This window comes from Pelophylax lessonae, assembly GCF_965119305.1.
Source record: "Pelophylax lessonae genome assembly, chromosome: 8".
In the NCBI taxonomy this organism is placed as follows: domain Eukaryota; kingdom Metazoa; phylum Chordata; class Amphibia; order Anura; family Ranidae; genus Pelophylax; species Pelophylax lessonae.
The window spans coordinates 271,225,105-271,251,133 of record NC_138775.1 but is presented as its reverse complement, the minus strand read 5'-3'; the positions used below and the strand labels follow the sequence as shown (position 1 = coordinate 271,251,133).

Genomic DNA, 26,029 nt, shown 5'->3' with positions numbered 1-26,029 from the left:
AAGGTTCAACTGTCAGTGACAGCCCAGCTCCTCTGCCCCTCCCTTCATAACCCTTTATGAAGCTGCCAGGGATGGAGCAAAAAGAGAAAAACTATACATTGTCATTTAAGTGACAGCTCCAATCTGCTGGGGCTGCTGAAATCACAATTAAGATGGCAGTACCCAGCAACAGCTACAAGGGAGGTATTACAGCTATATAACATGTACAGTATCTCACAAAAGTGAGTACACCCCTCATATTTTTGTAAATATTTTATTATATCTTTTCATGTGACAACACTGAAGAAATGACACTTTGCTACAATGTAAAGTAGTAAGTGTACAGATTGTATAACACTGTAAATTTGCTGTCCCCTCAAAATAACTCAACACACCGCCATTAATGTCTAAGCCGCTGGCAACAAAAGTTAGTACACCCCTAAGTGAAAATGTCCAAATTGGACCCAAAGTGTCAATATTTTGTGTGGCCACCATTATTTTCCAACACTGCCTTAACCCTCTTGGGCATGGAGTTCACCAGAGCTTCACAGGTTGCCACTGGATTCCTCTTCTACTCCTCCATGACGACATCACAGAGCTGGGGGATGTTAGAGACCTTGCCCTTCTCCACCTTGATGCCCCACAGATGTTCAATAGGGTTTAGGTCTGGAGACATGCTTGGCCAGTCCATCACCTTTATCCATAGCTTCTTTAGCAAGGCAGTGGTCATCTTGGAGGTGTGTGTGGGGTCGTTATGTTGGAATACTGCCCTGCGGCCAAGTTTCCGAATGGAGGGGATCATGATCTGTTAAGTAGGTCACAGTACATGTTGGCATTCATGGTTCCCTCAATGAACTGTAGCTTCCCAGTGCAGCCCCAGACCATGACACTCCCACCACCATTCTTGGCTGTAGGCAAGACACACTTGTCTTTGTACTCCTCACCTGGTTGCCGTCACACACGCTTGACACCAGCTGAAACACATACGTTTATCTTGGTCTCATCAGACCACAGAACATGGTTCCAGTAATCCATGTCCTTAGTCTGCTTGTCTTCAGCAAACTGTTTGCGGGCTTTCTTGTGCGTCATCTTTAGAAGAGGCTTCCTTCTGGGACGACAGCCATGCAGACCAATTTGATGCAGTGTGCGACGTATGGTCTGAGCACTGACAGGCTGACCCCCCACCCCTTCAACCTCTGCAGCAAAGCTGGCAGCACTCGTATGTCTATTTCCCAAAGACAACCTTTGGATAGGACGCTGAGTACGTGCACTCAACTGCTTTGGTCGACCATGGCGAGGCCTGTTCTGTGTGGAACCTGTCTTGTTAAACCGCTGTAGGGTCTTGGCCACTGTGCTGCAGCTCAGTTTCAGGGTCTTGACAATCTTCTTATAGCCTAGGCCATCTTTAAGTAGAGCAACAATTCTTTTTTTCAGATCCTCAGAGCGTTCTTTGCCATGAGGTGCCATGTTTAAATTTCCAGTGACCATATGAGAGAGAGAGCGATAACACCAAATTTAACACACCGGCTCCCCATTCACACCTGAGACTTGTAACACTAACGAGTCACATGACACCGGGGAGGGAAAATGGCTAATTGGGCCCAATTTGGACATTTTCACTTAGGGGTGTACTCACTTTTGTTGCCAGTGGTTTAGACATTAATGGCTGTTTGTTGAGTTATTTTGAGGGGACAGCAAATTTACACTGTTATACAAACTGTACACTCACTACTTTACATTGTAGCAAAGTGTAATTTCTTCAGAGTGGTTACGGTAGATGAAAAGATATAATAAAATATTTACAAAAATGTGAGGGGTGTACTCACTTTTGTGAGATACAGTATAGAATATGTTGAATGTACATATCTTATGGTTAGATTTAGTTGAATTGAATTGTTTGGCGACAGGTTCTCTCTAAATCCTGCTAGTTTTATTTTTTGTCATCAGTCCCATTGCCCCTTCACCTCCTGTTGTGTAACGTAGGTACAGCAGGAGAAACAAGGCAAGGAAAATCCTCACAAAACAGATGCAAACAGGCATCTCCATTGGAAGGTTTCCCCTCTATTCCTATTTTGGTGACAATTCCAAATTCTGGATTTTCCTTCATATAGCAATGGTGGACACCATATCAACAGACTAAATCTCCCCAACAGGAACACAGCACCATAGCCATATTGTAAGCAAAACTTAAAAACATGTTTACTACTACTTTAACTGGACTTGTAACATTGAAGACATTCAACCCACTCATTTCTAATGAATATCAGGCACATATATGAATATTTATAGCCACCCAGGTAACAGTCACCTTAAAGTGATTCTAAACCCAAAACTGTTTTATTACCTTTAAAAAGGAGTTGTAAAGGCAGGTTTTTTTCTCTTAATGCATTCTATGCATTAAGAAAAAGCCTTCTGAGTGCAGTCAGCCAATAAGAAGAGAAAGGGGGTGGGGCCAGACCAGGGCTCTGTGCCTGAATATACACATCGAGCTGTGGCTCGGGTCCCCCCCCCCATAGCAATGCTTGCAGTGGGGGCACTCAACAGGAGGGAGGGGCCAGGAGAAGAAGAGGATCGGGGCTGCTTTGCAAAACCATCACACAGGGCAGGCAAGTATAACATGTTTATTAACTAAGAAAAAAAAAAAAAAAAGACTTTAATGCATTCCCTGCATTATGGGGAAACCCCCCCCCCCACCTCCAAACATTTACCCAAGTCCTGGTAGTGGTCCAGCTCCACTCTTCCTGGTGTCACAGGAGACCCTAGGGACAGTGGGCGCAATTGACTTCTGCTGCGGTGAAACTCCTGTGAGGAGGTAGCAGGGGCATGTCTTGCTGGCATTGTGTGTGTCTATGGATGCACGCAGCCGGACTTTGTAGTGTGCCTACACGAGTCTCCTCAGCACATGGCTTGAGAGAGAGCACTCAGGGTGAGGAGTGGACAGCACCAGCGGGGGGAAGAAGAAAGAAGAAAGAAAGAAGAAAGAAGAAAGAAGAAAGAAGAAAGAAGAAAGAAGAAAGAAGAAAGAAGAAAGAAGAAAGAAGAAAGAAGAAAGAAGAAGGCCTTTAAAATCACTTAAAATCCAATTAAAAGTTTTTTAAACCACCCTGATTTCAATGTGCAATCCAATTTCCTGATCTGGCAAATCAAACCCATGTTACATAGTTGGCAAGGTTAAATAAAGACACCAGTCCAACCAGGGGAGAGGGAGTATTTTTTTTAATATCCCTGTAATTGTGTTTGTTAAGAAATAGATCTAAATCTGTGGAAGGGGGGTTCCACATCCTTACCGCTCTAACAGTAAAGAACCACCCAGTTCTACACAGTTCAAGATTGAACAGCTTCTCATCCCTCTGCACTGTGTGTCTTCTTTAGGGACCTAAGATTAAAACAATTTTCTCCCAATGCTAGAGTCACAATTTCAAATATAAATCTATCACATCCCCTCTTAAGCACATCTTCTGCAAGGGTAATAAGTTTAATGTTTGTAGCTGTTCCTCGTAACGGAGGTCCTTCAGCCACCTTATTAGCCATCTATGTTGTCCTCCTCTGGATTCTCTCCAATTCAAGGACATCCTTCCTGAGGGTTGATTACAACAAAGTGTTAAGTCCCCACACAGAGAGATGCACATAAAGTGGTCAATATGTGTATAACTGTCTTTGAAAAGCAGGACTCCCAATAAGGGTAATACAGTATGATGGCATTGTCATGTAGGAGTAAAAGGGTGATGTCCGCTCCAGTGAAGAGGAACAGCTGCATTGGCTGCAGTGTGTGATGAAGTGTAAAGATACCTCGCCACCGAAAATCTATTTTGGTGTGACAGTCAGCTGCTTTTACGGTATGTGCGTGCAGATGGCCTATTGTTTAACACTCCTCCAAGTGGTTTTCAAACACAGGGAAGATGACCTCCAAACCAAAGTTCCATGGAATAGATAGCACAAACAAGTGACTGGTAGAGGGTGAAAGAACGATGCACAGGTAGATAAAATATAGTCCCTGGTGCTCAACACACACACACAGGCTCTATCTGCAGGCCAGCCACGTGTAGGGCACTATTCAGAGAGGGCAGCAGCATGCCAGGTACTGATTTGAACCGGATACAGTCAGGCGGAGATCACACCACCTGAAGTTGAAAGTACAGTCCTAGCACATCATCAGGAAAGAGCAGTGCAGGAGTGCGTGATCTGGTAAGTAAACATTGAAGGATCAGGGAGGAGGTTAACAGCACTGCCATTGGCCATATATTAAGGGAGGGTGTTACAGTTGGTTTAGCATTGCCTCTGACCAATGAAGGAAGTTTATAACCGCACTAACCACCAATGCTGGGGGTTATTATTGCGGGCACCGGCACCAATGCAGGAAGTTATTCCAAGATGTTGAGGGAACATACAACTCCACTAACAAACGCCAATTTAGACATTAGACAAAATGCGTTTGGCCATTCGTGGCCCAGCTGGTGGTCAGAGCAGAAACTGTATAAGGCTGGTATCACATGGGCGTTGTCCGTAGTCCGCATCCACCAGGCAGATGACAGAGCGGTCAGAAAACCGCTGTTCTCTATGGGGCTGCCAGATGGAAACGGACCGCCTGTTCGTTTCCATCCGATCCAATGTTTTTATTGGACAGGATAGGATTGGATCGGATGCAGACGGGTGTCAGCGAACACAAGTCCGCTGACATCCGCCGCTCCAGAGAAAAACTGACAGGTGGACCTGATCGGACAGCCTATGTTAAACCAGCCTGAGACTGAAGGACTGAGATAGTCAATAAAAAAATAAACAACACTTGCCTTTGTTGCCCAGCATCACAGCGAGGTGTAATGGAGTATTACCTGCAAAATAAAAAACACGAAATCATCAAAGAAACGCAATACCACAGAACAATTTTCAAAAAAAAAAAAAAAATGATATATCCATCTTTCTCATATAGTTAGTATTGGATTCTACTGGTATGCTAACTTTGTGGAAAACTAAATAAAAATGGATACTGCTAACCTCATCTTTGCTGAATGACTGCTGCAAGAAAGTCTGATGCTGGACAGGACTTAAGGAGGAATAACGATTTCAGTGAAAGTCTCTTGTCGGAGTTCTTTATAATCTTGCGCCAAAAAAAAAAAAAAAAAAAAGGGACAGTGCTGCCAAGCAGTACGGCAGAATGAGCCGAGTGTGGCTCAAGCACAATAACTATATGTATAAATTATTTATTAGGGTGGAACTTAAAAAAAAAAAAAAAAAAAATGATATTACATTACACCTGACAGCAGGTAGAATTTTCAGGTAGAAGAGACTTTATACGCCCGTTCCGCGTTTTTTTTCTGTTTACTGCTTGCATCAAACAGTGAAGTGCGCCCTCCCAGCCCGCTCCAGACGGGTGTTGGGCAGCTGGTGCACACTCCCGGCACGCTCCAGACGGGCGTCGGGCAGATTGTGAACCCTCTTGGCCCGCTCCAGATGGGCGTCGGGCAGAACGTGAACCCTCCCCAGCACGCTCCAAACGGGCAGATCGTGAGCCCTCCCTGGCACACTCCAGATGGGCGTCGGGCACATTGTGAACCCTCCCCGGCACACTCCAGACGGGTGTTGGGCAGCTGGTGCACACTCCTGGCACGCTCCAGACGGGCGTCGGGCAGATTGTGAACCCTCTTGGCCCGCTCCAGATGGGCGTCGGGCAGAACGTGAACCCTCCCCGGCACGCTCCAAACGGGCAGATCGTGAACCCTCCCCAGCACACTCCAGACGGGCGTCGGGCACATCGTGAACCCTCCCGGCCCGCTCCAGACGGGTGTTGGGCAGCTGGTGCACACTCCAGACGGGCGTCGGGCAGATCGTGAACCCTCCCCGGCACGCTCCAGACGGGCGTCGGGCAGATCATGAACCCTCCCCGGCACGCTCCAGACGAGCGTCAGGCAGATCGTGAACCGTCCCAGCCCGCTCCAGACGGGCGTCAGGCAGATCGTGAACCCTCCCCGGCACGCTACAGACGGGCGTCAGGCAGATCGTGAACCCTCCCCGGCACGCTCCAGACGGGCGTCGGGCAGATCGTGAACCGTCCCAGCCCGCTCCAGACGGGCGTCAGGCAGATCGTGAACCCTCCCCGGCACGCTACAGACGGGCGTCGGGCAGATCGTGAACCCTCCCCGGCATGCTCCAGACGGGCGTCGGGCAGACCGTGAACCCTCTCGGCCCGCTCCAGACGGGCGTCGGCAGATCGTAAACCCTCCCGGCCCGCTCCAGACGGGAGTCGGGCAGATCGTTAACCCTCCCGGCCCGATCCAGACGGGCGTCGGGCAGATCGTTAACCCTCCCGGCCCGATCCAGAGGGGCGTCGGGCAGATCGTGAACCCTCCCGCTCAAGACAGGCATCAGGAAGATGCACATTCCTGGCCCGCTCTAGACAGGTGTTAGGAAGAGACACACTCTGTGGATACACTGAACCACGATTCTGTGCCAGGACATAACTCCAGTGCGCATGCATGGGGATTATGTCAAATCAGCCTGGCCCAATCAAGATGGCTGGAGAGACCTGACAAAAAACAAGGTGAAGACAGAAGCGCAGACTACGCAGTGCTGAACAGATCACCTTGCTGGGTAAATCTGCTATATTTTGCAATATATGCTTGCACACCAAGATGACAAAAAGCTTCAGGGGGGCCCAAAACTTAGTTTGGCAGCTTACTTAGCAAAACATATTTTCAAAGACTGGCTTCTCTTTCAGCAATAAAATAATTCATCACGTGAAGATGAAAGGCAAGCAGGCAGCAATTCTAACATTAGCACACATTCCAGTGTCATGGAGCACAAGTCCTAATTAACTGGCTGCGATTTAAGGAAACGAGAGAACCTTTTTAAAAAAGGGACCATGAAAAGCCTAAGAGGGCTCTTTTACATATTGAGGTTGACAGATCTGGGGCAGCTAAACACACAAGTTATTCCGATAAAACTTTAAACAGCATTTTAAATAAATATTTCAGGTAGATAGAAAGGGAAAAAATAAATCTTGTTTCATGTGTTACATCTGCATGAGAGAGCATAATGGGAAGACTGAAAAACTGAAGATGGTCGATTGAGTATATAGAAGCTGGAAAGAAAAAAAAGACTTAATACTTAAATCACCGTCAACCTCAGGTGTGAAAAACTGGATTTTTGTCTTACCGTAAAATCATTTTGTTCATGATGTTCACTGATGGACACGGCTCCTGTCATTCTTGACTATTGGGTTATAATGCCCCCTACAGGAGAAGGACACTAGGCAGAAAAAACTTCTGGCTACACCCATGGTCAGTCAAGGGGTATACTCCCTCTCCCTGCTATAGGCACTCAGTTTTGTTACAAGCAGTGTCAGAAGAATTACAACTCCACAGAGGGGAGGGTGCCGTGTCCCTCAATGAACATCAGAGAAATGGATTTTACGGTAAGTCAAAAATCTAATTTTCTCTTTCATTCATTGACACAGCTCCTGTCATTCTTGACCATTGGGACGTCCCAAAGCAGTGTTAAACACGAGGGGTGGGAAACAGCAAAAAAAATTCCCAAGGCTAAACATTAGCCAACCAGGCAACAGGGGCTCAACCAAAACAACTGGAGCCTACCTGAAAAAAAAGGGGGAAAAAAACAAAAAAAACCCAAAAACCACACAATACACTCCTAAAGAGAAGCAGGACCTCTTAAACAGCCGATGCAACACCTTGCTGCCAAAGGAAGAATCCGCAGTTATAACATCCACGTTATAAAACTTTGTAAAAGTGTGCACCAACAACCAGGTGGCCGCCTTGCAAACCTGCGCCTGTAATTGGTCACAGAGGAAGCGGTCAACCTTTTGCAAGATCCATGCATGAGCACAAATAGAGAGTCTGACTTCCTGAAAGACTCCGTAGCTGCCAGGTACACCCCAATTGCCCGTACCACATCCCAAGGCATGCAAGGCAATTTCCTTCACATGTTTAGGCCTGGGACATAGGGAAGGCAACACAATCTCTACATTCAAATTAAATTCAGAGACCAGCGTAGGAAGGAATAACGGACAGGGGCGAAGAACCACCTTATCCTTGTGAATCACCAGATTCAGGCCACCTTCTGGGACAGCGTAAGCAGGGGAATCTACTGAATATTTTCAAAGAGAGGCTTCTGTAGAGCCGAAAGCACCAAATTAAAATCCAAAAGCGGCAACAGAGCCTGCACTGGGGGAACCAAATGTCGGACAATCTGAAGAAAAGTACGCACCAGGGAGTGTGTGGCCAAGGGTCGTTGGAAAGACCGCCAAAGCTGGGGCATCCGCCAGTGGATCCCTTGACCAGGCCACAAACCTCTGCACCTTTCTGTTGAGCCGAGACGCCAACAGATTTACCTAGGGGGTGCCCCACTGGAGACACAGCGGATGAAGGGACCCCTCACGTGGTCCAACACCTGCTGACTGGGGTAATCTGCCTGCCAATTTTCCACCCCGGGAATGTGTACGGCGGAGAGGGCTGGGACTAACTGTTCTGCCCACCTTAGAATGCTGGCTACCGCCAGAGCACTTCTTGTGTCCCCTTGGTGATTGACATAAGCCACAGCCGTGGCATTGTCTGATTTAACGCGCACTGGGCATCCCTGAAGGCGATCCATCCAATGATCCCAGACACAGTCTGATCGCTTGGAGTCCCAGGACATTGATCGATAGTCTGGACTCTTCCAGTGTCCAGATCCTCTTAGCAGAATGCTTGCGGAGGACACCTCCCTGGCAGGCATTCGTGGGGACCACTGTCTAATACAAGGGGACCACTGTCTAAAACAAGACTGCTATATACTGCTAATGAGAAAAGGTATTTAGCAGTTTATATTTACTAAAATAGCTGCATTTCCATGTTCTGTGTATTGTGAGAGACCAGATATAGTGAATGCAGGCTCCTGGGTTTAGTAACATTAATGCAGGGAATGCTTTAGCCCTTGTACTGAACAAGTAGGAAAAAAAACACACACACACACACACACACACACACACACACACACACACACAAAACCGCATTAGTTGGAGATGTCAGCAATGGCAATCTGTGTGTTTCTCAGCTTTACTTCCAACTGGCTTCCAACGTCACATACTACATCCTGTGTGATTCATTCCTGTCTTACTTAGCCTGCTACTAAAATTGCCACAATATACTTAGATACTTCCTCATTCCAAAGACTCCCAAATTTGTGCTTCTAAAAATGCAAACCAAGTGTCTTGTTCTAGTTCCATGCCTCATGTGAATGCACTGCAACCACACATTACAGAAACACGAGACCAGAAGTTGGACAAAATTAGGATTTAGGCCAAGTTTAGACTTGTATTTAACCACTTAAGCCCCGGAAGATTTTACCCCCTTCCTGACCAGGGCCTATTTTGCGATTCGGCACTGCGTGACTAACGGACAATTGCGCGGTCGTGCGACGCTATACCTAAACGAATTGGACGTCCTTTTTTTCCCACAAACAAAGCTTTCTTTTGGTGGTATTTGATCACCTGTGCGATTTTTTGATCATGCGCTATAAACAAAAAAAGAGCGTAAATTTTGCAAAAATAACAATATTTTTCACTTTTTTTATATGAAATTCCCCCCCCCCCCCCAAAAATGTAAAAATCAAAATTTAACATTTTAGGCCAATTTTTTTTTTTTTTACCATAGGTTTGGTAAAAAAAAAAAAAACGCAAAAAGCGGATTTTGATTGGTTTGCGCAAAAGTTATTGCGTTTACTAACAAACGGAAAGATTTTTGTCATTTTTGTTGTTTTTTTTTAGCGCGTAATGGCGGCGATCTGCGATTTTTTTTGGGGGACTGCGACATTGGGGCTGACAGATCGGACCCTTGACTGACATTTTTGGGGTTACCAGTGACATTACTATAGTAATCAGTGCTATATATATGCACTGTTACTGTAAAAATGACACTGGCAGGGAAGGAGTTAACTGTAATGGAGAGGGAGGGGTTAAGTGTGTCCTAGGGGTGTGCTTCTAACTGTGCTTGATGTGTAAGGACAGTGATCAATGGTCCTACATAGTAGAACCGTTTGATCATCATTCTTACACAGGGAGAACCGACAGGCGGCTTTGTTTACATTAGCCGCCTGCCTTTCTACCGCTGTCACGGACGATCGCAAGTGCCCGGCGGACATCGGGTCCGCCAGGCACATGCGTGGGGGGGTCCGTGACCGCGCGGGAGCGTGCCTCCGTCAGCGCGCGCTCGCTCCCAAAACCCTCACAGGCAAGCGTCGTAGCCCTACGTTACTCTGCCTGTGAGAGGCTGACTGCCGACGTAAATAGTCGTGCGGCAGTCGGTAAGTGGTTAAACCACAGTACCTCTGCAAAGCGGTTTGTGCTGGCTCGGGAGTAAGCACACATGGGTGCACTCAGGGCCGCCAATAAGGGGGTAGCACACAGGCCCTCCTATACAGAGCCCAATCATTTCAGAGGGGGGGGGGGTCTAGGCAGATGTATGGTGCAGACAGTTTCAAGTTCAGTGACCCCCCTCCCACCTGTAGTACAGATGGCTTCTCCTCTCCTTCCCATTGGCTGTCAGCCACTGCAGGGGGAGCCAGGAGGAGGAGATTAATCTGACTCAACCAACTTCCTGCAGCTTTGAATTCCCTGCATGCCAACTCCCCCAACTTCAGTTAGTGAATGAACAGGGAGCCTCTGCCTAGAGCACTTCCTGTCCATTTATTCTGCAGTGCAGCTGAGGCTGCAGACCAAGGAATTTAGGGATCTGTGTCCTTAATTACTTTCTTGGTCTCAAAAGCAAGGCATCAGGAGCCTGTTAAGACCCCTGATATTTCACCAAAGCTGAAAAAAATAAAAATGAAGGGATCATACACACAGGTACTCTGGCTGCGTGAATAAGTGGTTTGTTCATGCAGCTGGAGCCATGCTTGGGGCCATACAAACACCTAGTCTGGGGGGGGGCTGTCAGGAAAGTTGTTTGGGGCCCCATGATTGCCAACAGCAGTCTTGGATACCCCCAAGCAAGCGGCTTGCTATGGGGGTACTCAGCAGGGAGGAGGAGAAGCCAGAAGTGTTGGCGGGGGATCTGAAAGGAGAATCAGGGCTGCTCTGTGCAAAACCATTCCACAAAGTAGGAAAGTATGACGACATGTTTGTACACTTAAAAATGCGTGACTTTAACGGACAATTGCGCGGTCGTGCGACGCTGTACCTAAACAAATTTGACGTCCTTTTTTTCCCACAAACAGAGCTTTTTGGTGGTATTTGATCACATGTGCGATTTTTTGATCATGCGCTATAAACAAAAAAAAAAAAAAGAGCGTCAATTTTGCAAAAATATTTTTCACATTTTTTTATATGAAATTACTCAAAAAAAAAATGTAAAAATCAAAATTTTTTAACATTTTAGGCCAATTTGTTTTATGCTACATTTTTTGTTTACCAAAAATATCGCAAAAAGCGTATTTTGATTGGTTAGCGCAAAAGTTATTGCGTTTACTAAGGGAAAGATTTTTGTCATTTTTGTTGTTTTTTTTTTTAACGCGTAATGGCGGTGATCTGCGATTTTTTTTGCGGGACTGCGACATTGCGGCAGACAGATCGGACCCTTGACTGACATTGACACTTTTGGGGTTACCAGTGACATTACTACAGTAATCAGTGCTATACATATGCACTGTTACTGTAATAATGACACTGGCCGTGAAGGGGTTAACTTTGAGAGGGAGGGGTTAAGTGTGTCCCTAGGGGCGTGATTCTTACTGTGATTGGCTGTGGCTAGTTGTGTAAGAACAGTGATCAACGGTCCTACATAGCAGAACCGTATGATCACCATTTTCACACAGGGGAGAATGACAGGCGGCTTTGTTTACATTAGCCGCCTGCTTTTCTCCCGGTGTCACGGACGATCGCGAGTGCCCGGCGGACATCGGGTCCGCCGGCACACCCACGGGGGGTCCGTGACCGAGCGGGAGCGCGCATTGGGCGGCGCGCGCTCACTCCCCAGAGCTTCACAGCCTAGCGACGTAGACCTACATCACTTTGCCTGTGAGGGGCTGACTGCCGATGTAAATCTACTGACGGCAGTCGGCAAGTGGTTAATATAATTACACACACACACACACATATACATATACATATACATATACATATATATATATATATATATATATATATATATATATATATATATATATATATATATATATAAAACGCAGGAACTTGAAGAAGTGGATACTGTTTCACAGTGGCAACTGTGAAATAGAGGAGCTACCAAAGCCAGGGAGGTCAAACCAATGAAGTGCAAATATGCTATGAATACCTTGCGCAGCAAGAGCCGCCTACTCTGGGGTCACACTACAATCCCGCACATTGACACTTTGCAACAACTAAACACATTGCTATGCTTGTCAACAGAATAGTTTTGTAAAATCTGCACAGCTGCTGTGGCAACACATCGCTGTTTCCTAGAAAGCCGAAGCACCTGGCACAATTATATTTACATGGTTTAAGAAGCTAAATGCGCAATGTGCAGCACTTTGCCAGCGGCGTCCGGGTTATTACACGGGCACATTTGTACAAGGGTGGGAGGATTAGTCAGCCTGGGCATCGGAAACCATAGCGACCGAGTAACATTCTGCGCAGTACAACTTGGCAGTAATTTCATTATGTTTTAATTTAGACATTTCTCTACGGGATTCTTTGCACTATCGACTTTTAAAAGGCGGCCAGCGGTTCCTTTCTCTCTGGGGTAGAGGCAGATTGTGAAAGCACGCAACTCAATTAGTAAAAAAAAATAAATGTAGCAACATAGCGGAATTTTATTCAGCTCTGTAAAGGTGGGCTCAGTTTCTGTGCACAAAAAAAGAGCTCTGCTGCTTGGAGAGAATGTCACAGTACGGTTCTGCATTCACCGAGTTCACTGTCTGAATAAACAGAAGGTTTTTCCACACAAGAGATAAAAAAAAAAGCATTCTAACAGGGAAAATCCACCAAAATACAGCATGGTAACCAAAACTGTTAAGTTTGTCTCACCTTCTAAAACATAAAAAGGGAATTTTATTTGAACAAATAAAAATTTTCACACCCACAGTTGCAAGCCCCAAATTTGCCTTTGACCATGAGGTAGGGGACAATCCCCATACTGAGAAACAAATGTAAACAGATTAAAGTACCGTATATACTCGAGTATAAGCCGACCCGAATATAAGCCGAGGCCCCTAATTTTACCACAAAAAAATGGGAAAAATGATTGACTCGAGTATAAGCCTAAGGTGGGAAATGCAGCAGCTAATAGACCCAACTGGACCACCATGAGACCCAAAACAGGGGCTGCGGGCATGGTACAGGAGAATGCAGGGCTGCGGGCATGGTACAGGAGAATGCAGGGCTGCAGACACGGTACTGGAGAATGCAGGGCTGCGGGCACGGTACAGGAGAATGCAGGGCTGCGGGCACGGTACAGGAGAATGCAGGGCTGCGGGCACGGTACAGGAGAATGCAGGGCTGCGGGCACGGTACAGGAGAATGCAGGGCTGCGGGCACGGTACAGGAGAATGCAGGGCTGCGGGCACGGTACAGGAGAATGCAGGGCTGCGGGCATGGTACAGGAGAATGCAGGGCTGCGGGCATGGTACAGGAGAATGCAGGGCTGCGGGCATGGTACAGGAGAATGCAGGGCTGCGGGCATGGTACAGGAGAATGCAGGGCTGCGGGCATGGTACAGGAGAATGCAGGGCTGCGGGCATGGTACAGGAGAATGCAGGGCTGCGGGCATGGTACAGGAGAATGCAGGGCTGCGGGCACGGTACAGGAGAATGCAGGGCTGCAGACACGGTACAGGAGAATGCAGGGCTGCGGGCATGGTACAGGAGAATGCAGGGCTGCGGGCACGGTACAGGAGAATGCAGGGCTGCGGGCACGGTACAGGAGAATGCAGGGCTGCGGGCACGGTACAGGAGAATGCAGGGCTGCGGGCATAGTACAGGAGAATGCAGGGCTGCGGGCATGGTACAGGAGAATGCAGGGCTGCGGGCATGGTACAGGAGAATGCAGGGCTGCGGGCATGGTACAGGAGAATGCAGGGCTGCGGGCATGGTACAGGAGAATGCAGGGCTGCGGGCATGGTACAGGAGAATGCAGGGCTGCGGGCATGGTACAGGAGAATGCAGGGCTGCGGGCATGGTACAGGAGAATGCAGGGCTGCGGGCATGGTACAGGAGAATGCAGGGCTGCGGGCATGGTACAGGAGAATGCAGGGCTGCGGGCATGGTACAGGTGTGCCATGCCCGCAGCACTGCATCTCTTGTAGTATGCCCGCAGCCCCTCATTATGACAGGTAGTGCGGCTGTGGAGGAGTCTCACTCACCTGTTCCTGAGGCGGCTTAGATTTACAAATGGCGCCGCCCGGTGCCAACACGTCACCACACATGCGCCGCTCGGGAAGGCTCGTATACACGTTCGGCTAGTCCCAGACCGGCGACCGCGCATGCGCGGTAACATGTTGGCGCCATTTTTAAATCTAAGGCGTCTCAGGAGCACGTCGGGCCGGCCAGGACACTTTTTTTTTTATGACTCGAGTATAAGCCGAGGGGGACGTCTTCAGCACAAAAAAATGTGCTGAAAAACTAGACTTATACTCAAGTATATACGGTAATTATAAAGTGTTGTTTTTTTCTTTAAAAACAAACATGTTACACTTTCCTGCTCTGTGCAGTTGGTTTTGCACAGAGCAGCCCGGATCCTCCTCTTCTCAGGTCCCCCGTCGGCGCTCCTGGTCCCTCCCTCCTGCCCCCATAGCAAGCAGCTTGCTATGGGGGCACCCGAGCCGAGCCTCTGCTGTGTGTGTCCATTCAAACACAGAGCTGCGGATTGGCCCCACCCCCTCTCCTCATTGGCTCACTGACTTTGACTGACAGCCTAATCTCTAGTGCAACATCAATGGATCGAGCTCAGGTAACTATTAGGGGGGCTGCTCCACACAGGTGTTTTTTTTTTTTTTTAATCTTAATGCAGAGAATGCATTTAGATAAAATAACCTTCTGCCTTTAGAACCACTAAGCCAGGGATTGGCGAATTTGCTTTGAATCTAGGAGCCAGCTAAAAAAAGAAAACAAGCTAGGAGACTTTTTTTTAACCACTTGCCTACTGGTTACTTTTAGCCCCTTCCTGCCAAGGCCAATTTTCAGCGCTGTCTCACTTTGAAAGACAATTGTGTGGTCATGCAAGACTGTACTCATTAAATTTTTATCTATTTTCTCACACAGATAGAGCTTGCTTTTTCTGGTATTTAGCCTCGGTTCACATTTATGCGATGCGGGAAGGCTGCGAATCCGCAGCCTGTTCCCGCATCGCATACGCACCCCCGGCAGTTCACACTGCCATATGCGATACGCTGGGGGTGTCAATGTAATGTTAACGACACCCCCAGTTTGATCGCATATCGCAGTGCGATCGTGCAGTTCGCACAGGATCGGATCGCACAAGTGTGAACCGCTGTGCGATCCGATCCTGATGCGGCTGCCAAAAAGGGTCCTTGTGCGTGTTTGGTGCGGCTGTGGTGCGAATTTCGCCATACAAACTGTATGGCTAAACTCGCACCGCACAGCCGATCGCATGTAATGTCGGAGCAGTGCGCTCCGACATTACATGCGAACCCCGCACACGCACAAGTGTGAACCGGGGCTTAATCAGCACTGGGTTTTTTTTTGTTTGTTTGCTAAATACATGGAAAAAAAAAAAATAACTAAAAAAAAAAAAAATTTTTCTTCATTTCTGTTGTAGAATTTTGTAAATAAGTAATTTTTCTTCTTCACTGATGTGCGGTGACGGGGCTGCAGAGATGGGGACTGATAGAGGTTTACACCGGCTCCAGGCTGTCCAGGGGGGTGTTTGGCTCAGGGCCATTGCTGAGCTAGTTCAGCACCACCGTTTCCTGCTCTGAGATGAGGTTGAGAATCTCCCCGGACAGCTCTGCCTAGACCCACACCCAGTGATACTGTAGGAGGCGCTCCAGTAGCCCAAAGCAGGAGGCTCAAGTCTACTCTGCCATGATGTCACTGAGAGCCGCAAAGAGAACACTTTGTGCCAGGGGCTCCTCAGCAACTTCCTTATTGTTGGGGGGTGACTGGGAAAATTAACCCCAACCAGGTCAGTTGGTTCTTTACTGGGAATGCTTTAAAGGATATATACAGTAGGGATAGACAGATATGTTTTTTTCATGGCTGATACCGATATATTGGTCATAACGTATCTGTATCGGCCAATATGGGCCAATATTCTGCACATTCAATCACACATACAATGCAGAGTGACCACTGCCCCACATCCAATGCAGAGTGACCAGTGCCCCCATCCAATGCAGAGTGACCAGTGCCCCCCATCCAATGCAGAGTGACCAGTGCCCCCATCCAATGCAGAGTGACCAGTGCCCCCCATCCAATGCAGAGTGACCAGTGCCCCCCATCCAATGCAGAGTGACCAGTGCCCCCCATCCAATGCAGAGTGACCAGTGCCCCCCATCCAATGCAGAGTGACCAGTGCCCCCCATCCAATGCAGAGTGACCAGTGCCCCCCATCCAATGCAGAGTGACCAGTGCCCCCCATCCAATGCAGAGTGACCAGTGCCCCCCATCCAATGCAGAGTGACCAGTGCCCCCCATCCAATGCAGAGTGACCAGTGCCCCCATCCAATGCAGAGTGACCAGTGCCCGGGGATTAGAGCGCCACCCGATAACACAAAAAGCAGGGTTCTCCTGCTTACCCGACTCTGGCGCTGTCATATGAAGTCCCGCCTCCTGGACCGACTCCTATGATAGACATCACCAGTGTGCTGTCTATCATAGGTAGGTAGGAGCTGGTCCAGGAGGCGGGATTTCGTATGACAGCGCCCGCGCCGGGTAAGCAGAAGAAACCTGCCTTTTGTGTTATGAGGCGGCCGTCTAATCCCCATCCCCCCCCTTCTGCAGGCAGAAATAATCGGTCATATTGGCCAAGTTTGTGGCCGATACTGCTACTTGCAAAAAAGGGAATATCGGCCGCTGAGATAATCGGTAGATCCCTAATATACAGATGCTGCTGGGCCCTCTTGACCTATAGGGCTCTTTCACATGGGCGGTCCGATCAGATCCGCCTGTCAGTTTTTAGGCGGATCTGATCAGATCCTCCATGCAGCTCTATGGGGCAGCGGATGTCAGCGGAGACACCTCCGCTGACATCCGCTGCCATCCGTATCCGATCCTGTCCATGAAATCCGGACGGATGGAAACCCTATTTTTCCATCAGTCCAGGGATCGGATCGGATGAGAGCGGACAGGCGATCCGCTCTCATCCGATCCCCCATAAAGAGCAGCGGGAGCTGTGACACCTCCCTCTCCTCTCTGCAAGCAGAGACGGAGCTGTCATCCGCCGGCTCAGCGGGGATCCGCAGATCGATCCCCACTGAGCAGCACGGATCCGCCTACGGAGACGGATCATGTCAAAGAGCCCATACTGTATTTTGCAGTATCTAGGCAATTACAGTCAAAGTAAAGATCTTATCCTTTTACCTCCTCTTTGCAGCAGTGTGATTGTGTTGTTTTTGGGGTTGGGCAGAGCCAGCAGTCAAGCCTTTGCAATGAGATTCTAGGGACCCATAAATAAATGACTGATTTATCCTGTTAGCATTAAGGCTAGCCATAGACAAATCAGAATTTGGCCGGTTCAGCAGAGGCAGGCCTAATTTCAATCCATCTGTGGGCAAGCTGGCAGTATTGAAGTTGATCTATCAAATGACTTCAGTACAATCAGCCTATCTTTTTTTTTTTTTTCCCGTGCGATCCCTGCTGGTGGCTATAGCTGTGACCATTGTATTCTGACAGTGGGGAAACCTTCCTCTGTCAGAATACAATAGCACTTTTCTTGAAGGAATTTTCTTTCCTTCAATCTGTGGTTGAAGGAAAGAAAATTGCATAATCTATGGCCCGCTTTACATTTGATAGAAATCTTTTTACATGGTCTGTCTCTTTAAATTTTAAAAGGTTTCCTATTTTAAAAGACCAGTCTACAGGTTTTTTAGGCACTCAGAACAGCTATTTCTTCAGACACGCGAGACCTTGAAATGGAGGTCTCCTTTTTAGCTTCTAATGTATTGTATTGACATGTAGAGATCAGACTATTAGTAGTAGTTTCATTGTAAATGCAGACTTTGTGTTCTATCCGCATTCACTGTTAAAGCTATCATTGATCAATACGTTGTGTTCTATTTCCATTCCTTGTGGATTGGAATAGTTTTAACAAACATTTGGTTTCTGTTTTGCCCGTTTCAATCAGTCTCCATCTGATTTTCTACATTTGTCAAATAAAATGATTGCTTCCTTGCGACCTTGACAGCACTTGGGACGGGGCACTGGCTGGATGGCAGCCCTTGGGACGGGGCACTGGCTGGATGGCAGCCCTTGGGACGGGGCACTGGCTGGATGGCAGCCCTTGGGACGGGGTGGTGAGGGACTTCATACAGAACATCCCACTTGCCACTCTAAAAGTAACTGGAATCATATATATGTTGGTTTCAGCAAAACAGTATGGGATACTTCAGGGATGATGTGCTAAAACAAGGAAACCGAATCACATGACCAAACCGAAGCGGGCATAAAATGGATAAGTATATGTCTCTTCTTTTTTACACAGGTTAGTTAGCATAGGTGTTCGAAGGGGAGACATTTTAGGTTGGGTTTAAGGTGGAATTTCACTTTAAAAGAACACCCTTGCACCCTAACTTAGGTTTATGCTTAATCCAGGGCTTGAGAAACCCCAGACGCCAGGTCTCTATGGCGACTTGAAATTGCATTCTGGCGCCTGTTTCAGATCCAGTAGCTGTTGTGTGGGGGACAGCCGGGCATAAAGGACAGAACTGTGCCGTGTGTGGTATGAGCCCACTGGTTGGTACAGGCGGTGCTGTGATGGCAAGTTAAAAGGTGAGAGGGGACGGTTTGTGAAGAGCGGGTTAGGGAAGATGCGGGGCTGTAGAGATGTAGAAGGGGCTATCCCGTTTTTTTGTGTTATCAGGCAGCGCTCTAATCCCGGGGCACTGGCCACACTCTGCATTGGATGGGGGGGCACTGGCCACTCTGCATTGGATGGGGGGGCACTGGCCACTCTGCATTGGATGGGGGGGCACTGGCCACTCTGCATTGGATGTGTGATTGCCTGTGCAGAATATCGGCCGATACGTTGTGACCAATATATCGGTATCAGCCCTGGAAAAAAACATATCGGTCTATCCCTACTGTATATAGACGTTAAAGCAGTCCCAGTAAAGAACCAACTGATCCGGTTGGGGTTAATTTTCCCAGTCAGTCACCCTCAACAATACTCTACAAGACTCTGGTCCGGCCACATCTGGAGTATGCTGTCCAGTTCTGGGCACCGGTCCTCAGGAAGGATGTGCTGGAACTGGAGAAAGTCCAGAGAAGGGCAACATAAATGATTAGGGGAATGGAGGACATCCGCTATGAGGAAAGACTACAAGCACTGAACCGATTCTTTCTGGAGAAGAGACGATTGAGGGGGGATATGATATCAATGTACAAATACTGTACTGGCGACCCTAGCATAAGGAACAAACTATTCAGAGAAAGGAGATACAATAAGACACGCGTTGCCACTCACTAAAACTTGAGGAAAGGCGGTTTAACCTTAAAGTGTGTAAGGGGTTCTTCACTGTAAGAGCGGTAAGGATGTGGAATTCTCTTCCACAAGTAGTCGTATCAGCGGGGAGCATTGATAGTTTCAAAAAACTATTGGATGGACACCTTACCTTAAAGACCACAACATACAGGGGTATACAATGTACGGTTAAAAGCAAACACACACACACACATCATAGGTTGAACTGGATGGACTTATGTCTTTTTTCAACCTCACTAACTATGTAACTATATGTAAATAAGGAAGTTGCTGCGGAGCCCCTGGCACGAAGTGTTCTCTTTGCGGCTCGCCCTTCAGTCCCTCTGCTGCAGGCTACCTTAACCTTCGCTCATCATAGCAAAGAGCAGCAGAGACGCTCATGATAATGTTACTGGATGGGTAATTATGAAAACTGCATAATTATTTTTATTTAAATACCAGGTCAATATTTTCCAGCAATTCTTTTAAATACAATATCTGGGTAACTTTTGATAATATATACATGCCTACTAAAAGTTTCTGTGAAATATATCAGATGGGTATGCCTGCTAACAAGGAACTTTTTTTAATGGAAAGTTATTCGCACCAAGGACTGGTTTATAAGAATGGTCAAACTATATCGCTCTTTATTACATTATTTGGGCCTTTTTCTTCTACTTGAGTCCCATTATACGTTTTAGGTTTTGCTGTCTACTGCAACAAATAATACATCCTTTTTTTGATTAGGTATCAAACCTAGATACATTATTGCTCTTTTGTTTGATGACCTAATGATTAGATGTTGTAAATCTTTATAATAAAAAAAAAAGTTTGTCAGAATCGTGATCTTTATTCTAAGAAAATAAATTGGGATTCATATTTTTCCCAGAATCGTGCAGCTCTAGTCAATCCCCTGACCACTGGACTGACTGCGAGGGTGTGACAGCTCAGCAACCACGGAGTGTGGAGGCATTCGCTCACCGTTATATTTTTTTTTCCTGTGTCCAGCAGTAGGTGGAGCTATGACCTTTGACCTCCGAGTCCACACCTGCTGACCTTTGACCTCCGAGTCCACACCTGCTGACCTTTGAACTCCGAGTCCACACCTGCTGACCTTTGACCTCCGAGTCCACACCTGCTGACCTTTGACCTCCGAGTCCACACCTGCTGACCTTTGGGGTGGGTCCATGATCCATTTCCTGTGTCAAAACCATCCCCTGTGCCTGTATGGGCAATAGGCAACCCTATCCCTAACCCTAAGCCCCTAACAAGTATATTGTTTATTAAAATTTGTAGGATTTCGATTTGGTGCTTTAATGCCTTGTTTCCACTGAGCGGTTCGGTACAGTTCAGTACGGTTTGGAACGGTACACCTTGATTAGGCTTGAGTTTCCACCGCCAACAGTACCCTTACATGATAGGCGTGGTGTAACCGGAAAGTAGTGATCGACGTCACTTGATAGGCGTGGTGATAGGCCAATCAATGTTCTGCAAAGTGTAGCTCCACCCTGTTGGTATGGTACGATTGGGCTTGGTACCCCAACGAAAGGGTCCCAAGGGTCCGTGGTACGGTACGGTTCGGAATTAGGGTACCAGTCACAACTTTTGACAATGGAAACGGCAAAAATTGCGTACCGTACTAAACCGTACCTCTCAGTGGAACCAAGGCATTAAAGTACACGGGGGGGAAAAAAAATGCAGTGTAAAGGAATTAACCACTTTACCACTGGAGGATTTTGCTGTCTTACGTCTGGGCCACTTTTTGCGATTCGGCACTGTGCGACTTTAACTGACAAATGCGCGGTCGTGCGATGCCGTTCCCAAACGAAATTTACATCCTTTTTTCCCACAAACAGAGCTTTCTTTTGGTGGTATTTGATCACCTGTGCGATTTTTACTTTTTTGAGCTATAAACAAAAAAAAAGCGTAAATTTTTAAAAAATAACAATATATTTCACATATTTTTATGTGAAATTCCCCCAAAAAAATGTAAAAATCAAAATTTTTTTACATTTTTGGCCAATTTGTTTTCTGCTACCTAGGTTTGGTAAAAAAAAAAAAAAAAAATCACAATAAGCATACAGTATTTTGATTGGTTTGTGCAAAAGTTATTGCGTTTACCAACTACGGGAAAGATTTATGTAATTTTTGGTGTTTTTTTTTTTTTTTTAACGAGTAATGGCGGCGATCTGCGATTTTTTTTGCGGGACTGCGACATTGCGGCGGACAGATCGGACCCTTGACTGACATTTTTGACACTTTTGGGGTTACCAGCGACATTACTACAGTAATCAGTGCTATATATATGCACTGTTACTGTAAAAATGACACTGGCGGGGAAGGGGTTAATTTTATTGGAGAGGGAGGGGTTAATGTATGCCTGGTGCTTACTGACATGTGTGGGGGGGAGGCGACTGAGCTATGCAATCTGACCCTGCCTGTCACTTAGGAGATCCGCCCGCTTGTGTTTACACAAGCAGGCGGATCTCCACACTCGATTCCCCGACGATCGGGGAAGAGCCCCTGGCCCGACTCCCGCTGTGACTGAATACAGAGGGAGCGAGCCTCCGGCGGCGCGAATGTCTGACGACGTAGGTCTACGTCGCCAGACGATAACGAACCACTTTGCCGCAGTAGAGCTCGAGTGAGCAGACGGCAAGTGGTTAAAGTGGAACTATTCTTCACTTGGCTCAAATAATGCAGACTCCTGGCGCTGCCCCGCCGGCAGCTGAAATCTTGCGAACAGCTTCTGGGTATTAAACACGGGCCTCTTTCATTGGCTAAGCAGGGATGACTTTACTCACACGCATGTGCGGGAGTTCTGTCGGCTTTGGCATTGCCAAATTTCTACAGGGAGCTGTACATGAGCAGCCCACTGTGCAGGGGCGGACAGGACAGTACAGGCAGATAGGTGCTTTTAACCGCTTGCCGACCGCCGCAAGTAGATTTACTGTGGCGGTCAGCCCCTGCCAGGCAGAGTGACGTTAATTAACGTCACTAGCCTGGGAGGGTCTGGGGAGCGAGCGCGCGCCCGTGGAGGCGCGGTCACAGACCCCCCCCCCCGCGCGTGTGACCAGCGGACCCGATGTCCGCCGGTCACTCGGCGATCGTCGGGGGAGAGGGAGAATGTCAGGCAGCTTGTGTAAACAAGCCACCTGTCATTCTCCTCGCTGTAAAGACACTGATCACACGGATCTAGTATGTAGATCCGTTGATCAGTGTCCTTACAGCTCAAGCCACAGCCAATCACAGTAGAAAGCACGCCCCTAGGGACACACAAAGCCCCTCCCTCCCAAATAAAGTTAACCCCTTCACTACCAGTGTATTTTTACGGTAACAGTGCATATGTATAGCACTGATTACTGTAGAAATGTCACTGGTAACCCCAAAAGTGTCAAAAATGCCAGTCAAGGGTCCGATCTGTCCGCCACAATGTCGCAGTACCGCAAAAAAAAAAAAAAAAAAAAAAAAAAAAAATCGCAGATCGCCGCCATTACGCGTTAAAAAAAAAAAAAAAAAAACAAAAATGACAAAAATCTTTCCCTTTGTTAGTAAACGCGATAACTTTTGCGCAAACCAATAAAAATACGCTTTTTGCGATTTTTTTTACCAAACATAGGTAGGATAAAACAAATTGGCCGAAAATGTTAAAAAATTTTGATTTTTACATTTTTTTTTGGGGAATTTCATATAAAAAAAATGTGAAAAATATTGCCATTTTTGCAAAATTGTCGCTGTTTTTTGGTTTATAGCGCGTGATCAAAAAAAATCGCACAGGTGATCAAATACCACCAAAAGAAAGCTCTGTTTGTGGGAAAAAATGGATTTTTGTAAGATCTTACCGTAAAATCCTTTTCTCTTAAGCTCATTGACAGACGTAGTCTTCTTGATTCTCAAGAGCTGGGTTATGTTGTCTCCGCAGGAGTAGGACTAGGCAGAAAGACAAAACGTTCTGGCTCCACCTTAGGGGCAGTCCCTGAGGGTATATCCTCCCTCTCTCTGCTACAGGGAATCAGTTCTGTTCTAAAGCAGTAACAGAGAATTTAACCCAACCCAACTCAATGATAGAGGGGCGGGTACTACGTCTGTCAATGAGCTTAAGAGAAAAGGATTTTACGGTAAGATCTTACAAAAATCCATTTTTCTCTATCGCTCATTGACAGACGTAGTCTTCTTGATTCTCAAGAGCTGGGACATCCAGAAGCAGTGCCACAAATGAGGGGTGGGATTGACAAAATCAAATCCAATCTAGAAGGCCCAACCGGTGCCAAACTAGAAGTTTTAAAGGCTCATTATAAACAAAGAATGAGACTAAAAGAAAAATTTCCAAACGGAAAAAACCCTCGAGGTAGACCACTGGTCTCCTCAAATTGCGGCCTGCAAAACCGTGCGGCCAAACGAGGCATCAGACGATGCCATTACATCAACTTTATAATGTTTTGTAAAGGTATGCACCGACGACCAGGTAGCCGCCTTGCACACCTGGACCACTGACGCCTGATGGCGAAAGGCCCATGACGCACTAAGCGCCCGAGTGGAGTGCGCCTTAACAGGGAACGGGGGCTCCCGACCCTTAATAGAATAAGCCTGTACTACCGTCTGTCTGATCCATCTGGAAATGGTCGCGGCAGATGCAGGCAACCCCTTTTTGGGTCCATCCGGGATCACAAAAAGTGAATCCGTCTTGCGAAACGAGTCTGACGTTTTCAAGTATACCCAGATCGCCCGGACCACATCCAAGGAGTGTAAAGCAAACTCCAGAGGATGACTGGGCTTAGGACACAGGGAAGGTAACACAATTTCTTCATTCAGATGAAATTCTGAAACCACTTTTGGTAGGAAGGATGGATTCGGACGAAGAACCACCTTATCTCTATGAACCATCAGATATGGTGAACGACAAGATAATGCGGCCAGTTCTGACACCCTGCGTGCAGAAGTAATAGCCACCAAGAAGGCCACCTTCTGGGACAACGTAGGTAGAGGAATCTCCCTAATATCTTCAAAGGGAGGTTTCTGAAGAACCGACAACACTAAATTAAGATCCCAGGGGGGTAACGGCGCGTGCACTGGCGGAGCCAGATGTCACACCCCCTCGATGAAAATCCGCACCAAGGAATGAGTAGCCAAAGGCTTCTGAAAGAAGATAGCTAATGCTGAGACCTGACCCTTGATAGTACTCAAGGCCAGTTTCTGCTCAACCCCTTGTTGCAGAAAAGCTAATATTCGACTAATCGAATAAGACCGAGGACGGAACCCCAAAGGTTCACACCATGCAATGTAGGACTTCCATGTGCGATGATAAATCTTTCTGGAAGTCGCTTTCCTTGCTTCAACTAGAGTAGGAATAACTGAAGCTGACAAACCTTTGTCCTTCAGCACCTGGGTCTCAATAGCCAGGCCGTTAAAGCCAGCGATCGTAAAGCAGGATGGAAGATCGGTCCCTGAGACAGTAGGTCCTCCCTGAGAGGAAGTCTCCACGGGACGTCCGCCACCAGTCTGACCACGTCGGCGTACCAAGCTCGACGAGGCCAGTCCGGAGCTACCAGAATTACTGGAATTCCTTCCTCCTCTATCCTGCGAAGAAGTCTTGGCAGTAACGCGAGAGGAGGGAAGGCATACATTAGCTGGTATTGCCCCCACGGGGCGATCAGTGCGTCTGCGGTTTCTGCTAGAGGATCGCGGGAGCGAGCCACGAATCTCTGAACTTTCCTGTTGAATCGTGATGCCAACAGATCCACATCCGGGGTGCCCCACCGTAGGCACAACTGGTGGAAAACGTCTGGATGGAGGGACCATTCCCCCTGATCCAGAGTCTGACGGCTGAGATAATCTGCCTGCCAATTCTCCACCCCCGGAATGAACACCGCAGAGATTGCTGGAACAAATCGTTCCGCCCAGCGAAGAATGCAAGCCACTTCTTTGGCCGCTCGGACACTCTTGGTGCCCCCCTGGTGATTGACATAAGCCACGGCCGTGGCATTGTCCGACTGGATCCGAACCGGGCTGCCTTGGAGCTGCTCGGTCCAGTGAATCAGACAAAGTCTGATCGCTCTCAGTTCCAATACATTTATCGGTAACCTGGATTCTTCCGGGGACCAAAGTCCCTGGACAGATAACTGACCGAGAATTCCTCCCCATCCGGATAGACTGGCATCCGTGGTCACTATCGTCCAATATATTGGCAGAAATGACTTTCCCTGGCTGAGCATCGGAGACCGAAGCCACCAGACCAGAGACTCTCTGGTCTGTTTGCTCAATCGGATCTGATTGTCCAGGGATTCCGGATTCCGATTCCATCTGAGAAGAATCTCTTGCTGAAGAATTCGGGTATGGGACTGGGCAAATGGGACTGCTTCGAACGAAGCCACCATCAACCCCAGAACCCTCATGCAAGTCCGAAGGGAAGACCAGCTGTTGGACAGTAACAACTGGACTGCTGATTGAATCTTT

At 47.5% G+C, this 26,029-nt stretch overlaps 1 protein-coding gene across 1 annotated transcript in view; it reads right to left on the bottom strand.

The window, feature by feature from the left end:
* Positions 1-26,029, bottom strand: part of ANKRD13C (ankyrin repeat domain 13C) — a 117,037-nt gene that overhangs the window by 71,836 nt on the left and 19,172 nt on the right. Inside the window, exon 2 of the mRNA XM_082266106.1 lies at positions 4,767-4,808. Within this exon, the coding sequence (XP_082122232.1) occupies positions 4,767-4,808 (42 nt within the window). The remainder of the gene's footprint in view (positions 1-4,766; positions 4,809-26,029) is intronic.